This window comes from Phoenix dactylifera, chromosome 8 (genome assembly GCF_051530095.1).
Source record: "Phoenix dactylifera cultivar Ajwa chromosome 8, Ajwa_hap1_PhDact_Kaust_v1.1, whole genome shotgun sequence".
Classification (NCBI taxonomy): domain Eukaryota; kingdom Viridiplantae; phylum Streptophyta; class Magnoliopsida; order Arecales; family Arecaceae; genus Phoenix; species Phoenix dactylifera.
The window spans coordinates 19,762,701-19,768,861 of record NC_143197.1 but is presented as its reverse complement, the minus strand read 5'-3'; the positions used below and the strand labels follow the sequence as shown (position 1 = coordinate 19,768,861).

Here is a 6,161-nt window from a genome sequence, read left to right as displayed (position 1 = left end):
GCTCTAAGTCTACTTTCAAACTTCTGAGCTCATTCTCTTTCATTCTCCACCTGTCCTGGAGCATACCTGGCTAGTTCCTCAAACCTTGCAGCATACTCTGCGACTATCATATTCTCCTGCTCTAACCGGGTAAACTCCCGAATTTTTTGCCGTCTCACGCTTTGGAGAATATACTTGTCACGGAAAAGCTCCTTAAATCCTTCCCAAGTCAAAGATGTAGCGTTCTGTCCCATCTTTCCTCTTTCCATATTCCACCAAATATCCGCTTCTCCCAGCAGCATAAATGTAGCAAAAGTAACCCTATCCTTATCAAGGCATCTCAGAGCATTGAAAACCTTTTCCATTTCATTCAGCCAAGTCTCAGCCTCTAAAGGGTCAGAAGTGCCTTTAAAAGCTGAAGGTGCAAACTTTTTGAATTCTGCCAAACAACATGATGCTCCTGCCGACTCGTATCCCCCTATAGGTACCGAGGAGTCACCTGCTGCTGATGATGTTGTAACTGTTGCTGCATAAATTGTTGCTGCTGTTCCATGAAGCATTGTTGCATCTCTATCATTCTCATCATGTCTGAACGGGAAGTAGCTTGTTGTTGCATCATTGTTTGCATCATCTGAGAAGCACTCAGTGGTTCATTAGGCTGAATTCCAGGCTCACCCGAGGTTCCTATCCTTGGAGTTTCCGGGGTTCCCATCTCCAAAGCACTACCAATAGGGTTGACGTACTGTTCCTGCGGGTGCATACTCCTGGCCGGCGAGGGTGGAGCACCTTCTTTTTGTTCGGAGGGCGTCCAAGCAGCGGAGCCATCGGCAAAGTGAGTCGGCCTCCTATTACGCCCACGTCCACTCCCTCGTGCCATATCAACCTACACAAGTTACTTTTAACATTTTAAGATTGCAAAGAAAATATATCTAGAGGGTACTTTAATAAGTCATTAGATATTTTTCCCCCCACTCACACTCGCCTGAACTTAAACCTTAGGATACCTAAACCTTAAGCTCTGATACCACTCTATCACGCCCCGAACCCAGCACCCGGGGTCCGGTGCGCGACCGGCCGCATGAGCCCTAGAGCAGTGCCCTAAAGATCATGCAAGGCCTATAATTAACAAAATTGCAATAAATTCACAATTAATTTAATAATTCAAATAGACAAATCCGATATGTCAAAATAAACAAATTAGTTCAATTACGAGCTCTTCAAATGTTCATCGACATCAAAGAAGGATAAACAACTAACTAACTAATGACTCTAGTACTCGCACTCTGCGCCCATCCCATCCAAAACTATGCATCCTGCAACTCTGGTAAGAAAAAGAAGAAGAGGGGGTGAGCTTTACAGCCCAGTAAGAATCCCTATACATCCATACCAACATAATAATAATATAAATTTGAAACTACGACAAATCGATGCACATTTTATGAAATCATAAACAGTTTCCAAAAGACTCAAATAATCGATATAATTATGTACATCAAGCATCAATGAAAGTCCATATTATACATCAAACGTCAATAAAAGTCCAGCCCCATAAGAATGATATAGTATATAATAGCCTATAAATCACTATGACTGTTTTCAATGCTTTTTCTTTCCATTCCATATTAACTTGATCCGAATCAATTATCTTTCCGACTTTGGGCTACATCCCGGTCACATTTTCGGCTCGTGACGGGGCAATTGATAGAATCACATTTCCAGCCTGTGACGGGGCAATCGATAGTATCACATTTCTAGCCTGTGCTGGGGCAATCAATAGTATCACATTTCCAGCCTGTGACGGGGCAATCAATAATATCACATTTCCAGCCTGTGATGGGGCAATCAATAGTAACGAGATAAGCCCAAAGTTCCTGTTCATTTAATTAATTCGCAAACACACATCAATCCCTTTTTCCACTTTATTTCCGACCTAGACTAACCATGGTCACGTTTCCGGCCCGTGACAGGGCAATCACTATAACATGGTTAGTCCATACATATCCATAAATTCAATTATGCAGGTATAAGTTATACACATACATGCATCCATCACACTACCAACCACAAGCCAACACGATCAAAATATAATTAAATATAAAACTATTTTGCTTTGTCTGGATCATGGCATATCAAACATATATAGTGCAAAAATATGTATATCATGTAGGATTGGCGTATAAGGATTCTTACCCTTTATAAAAAAACTCAAACAACTAATCACCCGCCCTTATGGCGATCTACGAACCGGAATGCGCAGGACTCTGCTCAACGTCCTCTCGTCCAATAGATTGTTCTCCTACAGAACCAAGTTATCATTAAAAATTATCCAAGACATATAAAAACCCAAGACTCCCAATGGATCCTCTTAAGGGTCCACCAGTATCTAACACCCCAGGATTAACCATCAATCCATGATTTTCCTATATTAAACTAGAGAAAAACAAAGCAATAAAAGAGAGCAATTAGAGAGGGAGAAAAACAAAGAATTGTTCTCTCTCTCTCTCTTCCTTCTTCCCGTCAACAAAATATCAAGAAGAGAGAGTTGGCTCTCTCTCTCTCTCTCTCTTCCTTCCTTTCTGATGGAAAGGGGAGAAGGGGGCTCGGCCGTAGGTGGCCCACGGCCGGCGACGCTCCATGGTCGTCGGTCTGTGGCGTGCCAGTGGTGCCACGCCCGGCAACGGCTGGCCGTGCCACGCCCTACGACGGTCGGCCGGCCGGAACGGAAGAGGAGAAGGCCGAACCGGCTCGGCTTCTCCATCATTCCGGAGGCTTTCCGGCCTCATTCTCAAAGAAGCAAGGGCCAAAAACGAAGGAGGAGAAGAAGGTGCTCACCTTGCCTCCGGCGAGGTCCTCCCGACCGGATCGACAGCAACCGCGTCGATTCCTCCCGCGGCAAGGTAAAACCCAATCTCTTTCTCTCTTTTTTTTTTTTTTTTTTTTTTGTTGTTGTGTGTGTGGACGGCTCTCGACGGATGCTCTAGAAAGAGGAGGAGGTCTCGGCCCGATTGCTAGGATTTTTATTACCCTAAGCTCCTCCTTTCCGGTGGATTCAGGAGGAGGGGGAGGATTTTCCGGAACAGAGGAGGGAGAAACTCCCTCCCCCCTTTCATGTGTTGGGCCGTCCTTTCTCAGAGGCCGGCCCAACCCAACGTGGGCCTTCACATTGCGTTTGTCACATATCCTTATATAATGGCTGTGATTTAACCATTTTCCTATTCTAATTGTCCTAATGCATAATGCATAGGACATGTTTGATATTTTTCGAGTTTAATTGGAATGCCATTATGGCATTATTATGCAGCCATCACCTGTTATAGTTCATCAAGATGAGCAATAGTAACCATTTTGAGCACCATTGTAGGTACACCAATTATTTTATTCTCAGAAATTTCAATTCCAGAACTGAAACTGACAAAAGGAACTTTTTCATAAGAGACAATCATTTGTGTTTGGATTTCCTTCATTTTTGCTGCCCCCTTATCTATTCACAAACTGTTATTATGATCAGTAAGAGAATTAAATTTGATGATAATATTAATCCCATCCAAAATAGCTAATCAAAAAATATTATTTAAATTTTCTAATTCTATATATCTGCATATATTTTAATGTACTTTTTCTATTTAAACTCTTCCATTCTCACCAAATATTTCCCTACCTTCTTATCCATTCATAAACCATTATTATGATATTTAGTGATGACATTGTAACAACCAAAATCGCACCCAAAATAACTAATCAAAAAATTTTATTTAAATTCTTTAATTTTATAAACTCATACAAATTTCCAAATACTCTTTTAGTTTAAGTTCTCATCAAACAAGTTCAAATTAATTAAAATCTAATTATAAATACCACAACGAACCTATAATTAGCTCCAATAAGCCCATGTTGCATTATTCTTTAGTCTATATAAACAAATGTCGTGTAGCATTCTATAGTCTAATACTACCTATACAGACTCTGGCCAAAAAATATTATTTAAATTTTTTGATCCAGTATAACACCCAAAACCTTCCACAACTAAACGCATGCCCTCCTCACATGATCAACAATATCTTGCAAAAATAATCACATTTTCTGACAAAAAAAAAAGGTTTAGAAGAGAGATTCTCTCTTTCCCATTCCATAAATTAAAATCTCTGAACAATTGACAAACACTACAACTTACATAAAATAAAGAAAAAAGAGAGAGAAAAGAAAAAGGGAAAAGAAGTGGAAGAATCTCTCAAGATATTACATCCTCCACAGTAGTCTACAAGAGGAAGACAAGGAAGAGGGGGAAATGAATTGGCAACTTTAGTTGTCATCATCTCCAGGGGCAGACTTGGAGGAGCCACCGGTCTTCTTGGGGAGGAGCAGGTTGTGGATGTTCGGCATCACACCACCATTGGCAATAGTGACCGTCCCCAGAAGCTTGGAGAGCTCCTCATCGTTCCTCACCGCCAATTGAATGTGCCTTGGGACTATCCTCGTCTTCTTATTGTCTCTCGCCGCGTTTCCAGCGAGCTCCAAGACCTATTCATACGCGAACAGAGAAAAATACAAGATCATTTCTATGAAACACCCCCAGATGAAATTTAAAATCTCGTAGGAGCACCAAATAGTAAGAAATCACACAAATAGTAAGAAAGAAACAACAAAACGGCAAAATCCCCCAAAGAAAAAAAATGCTGGAAAACTTCACGAATACAACAACTATTCCAAATTACCCAGAACCAGATCGATGGAAGAAACCAAAACAACGGAATCCGCACCTCGGCAGCGAGGTACTCGAGAACGGCGGCGAGATAGACTGGAGCGCCGGCGCCGACGCGCTCGGCGTACTTGCCGGCCTTGAGGAAACGGGCGATCCTGCCGACGGGGAACTGGAGTCCAGCCTTGCTGCTCCTCGACATCGCTTTCTTCGAGGAGCCGGAGCCGATCGCCTTCCCTCTTCCGGCCATTGATGGAAATCCTAGGGTCAAAGTTCGGAGAAGAAGAGATCGGTATTAGGTTTCTAACCGTAAGGAGGGCTCTTGCTCTCTCTCGCTGGGGTACGGGCGTTATGATTGCTTTGCTTCAATTTATAAAGCCGAGGTGGAGGGGTATGCCCACGCCAATGAGGGAAGAGCACGCGGATTGCCATCTGCAGCCGTTGGATGGAATTCGACTGAATGGCCCGATTTTCAGGTAAGAGTACCGAGATTCCGTTAGATCTTGTGCAGAATATTACGCTAATTACACCCAGTTTTGTTACACCCATAAGCATATCCATGCAATGCGTGGAGCCCGCATGTGGAAGGGATGGAGAAGTGGGTGCACGAAGTGTCTGGGCCCCCACAAGAATATATGTACTTTAATATATAATTATTTGACAAAAGGATAGGCATGGTTTCAAGGTCCTTTACTTAGAAGTTTGCGTTCAAAAACTACAGCTTCAATTTTAACACGAAGTTTGGTTTAAAGAAATTAGTATATCCTTCCGAGCCATATTAAAGTGCCAGATTAAAATAAATATGATATTTTCATTTTGGGCTATGTAGTCTAATTAATGAATAATATATTTTAGGGTTCAATTTTACAAATTGGACTTCTAGAGATAGTGTGTTTAATGTCAGTTTTGGAAAATGGGACTTCAGCTGAGATCAAATGCATGGTTGAAGAGGCATATGAACTAAAGGGGTGCTGGGTTCGAAACGAATATTGGAATCGGAACTGAAATGACCAATTCCTATTGTTACTGGTTGGTTCAACCAAATTTTCAGTTTTACTCTTGAACTAAAAATCTTCAAAAATTGATTGTTTTCATCTATTTTTGATATATTTATATTATTTAATATTAAAAATGCACATTGGGAACTTGAAATTAACATAATTTGTTGATTTGGGTCATCTAATTCACAGGCTAACCTATGCAGGTGGTTTCTCCAACTTGACCCCAAAACTCTTAGCAATAAGCAATCATTTATCAAAGACCCCTTTCAAAGAAAATTTTATATAATAAAATATGGTAGCTAGACAGATTTTTTAGTAAATGATGTATTAATTAGAAAGATTGTATAGCTGCTAAATTTATATAACGGGACCTAATCCCCAAGGCTACCTGCTCTGTATAATATCATATAGAGATGGAATTTCATAAATTCCAATAAACTAGAAAAGCAAAAGGCCTATGTAGCTAAGGGAGTAATTTGCCGTCA

General features: G+C 41.0%; 1 protein-coding gene across 2 annotated transcripts; it reads right to left on the bottom strand.

Moving 5' to 3' along the window:
• Window positions 1-4,073: 4,073 nt before the first annotated feature.
• LOC103724326 (putative histone H2A.2) lies at window positions 4,074-5,017 on the bottom strand. 2 transcript variants are annotated; one of them, XM_039124639.3, is made up of 2 exons: window positions 4,692-5,017; window positions 4,074-4,497 (listed from the first exon to the last, which is right to left on the bottom strand). In XM_039124639.3, exons 1-2 carry the CDS (start codon window positions 4,923-4,925, stop codon window positions 4,279-4,281), a joined length of 453 nt encoding a protein of 150 aa, XP_038980567.1. In that variant the 5' UTR covers window positions 4,926-5,017; the 3' UTR covers window positions 4,074-4,278. The 2 variants fall into 2 exon arrangements, with proteins under 2 accessions (XP_038980567.1, XP_008813773.1); XM_008815551.6 differs by having other exon boundaries at window positions 4,737-5,017.
• Between the last annotated feature and the right edge of the window lie 1,144 nt (window positions 5,018-6,161).

Excerpts from the sequence above, each read along its gene's own strand:
- LOC103724326 (XM_039124639.3), bottom strand. The coding sequence starts at position 4,925 with ATGGCCGGAAGAGGGAAGGCGATCGGCTCCGGCTCCTCGAAGAAAGCG. Across the intron at positions 4,498-4,691 it reads TTCCATCGATCTGGTTCTGG|GTCTTGGAGCTCGCTGGAAA; the intron begins GTAATTTGGAAT and ends GCGTATGAATAG.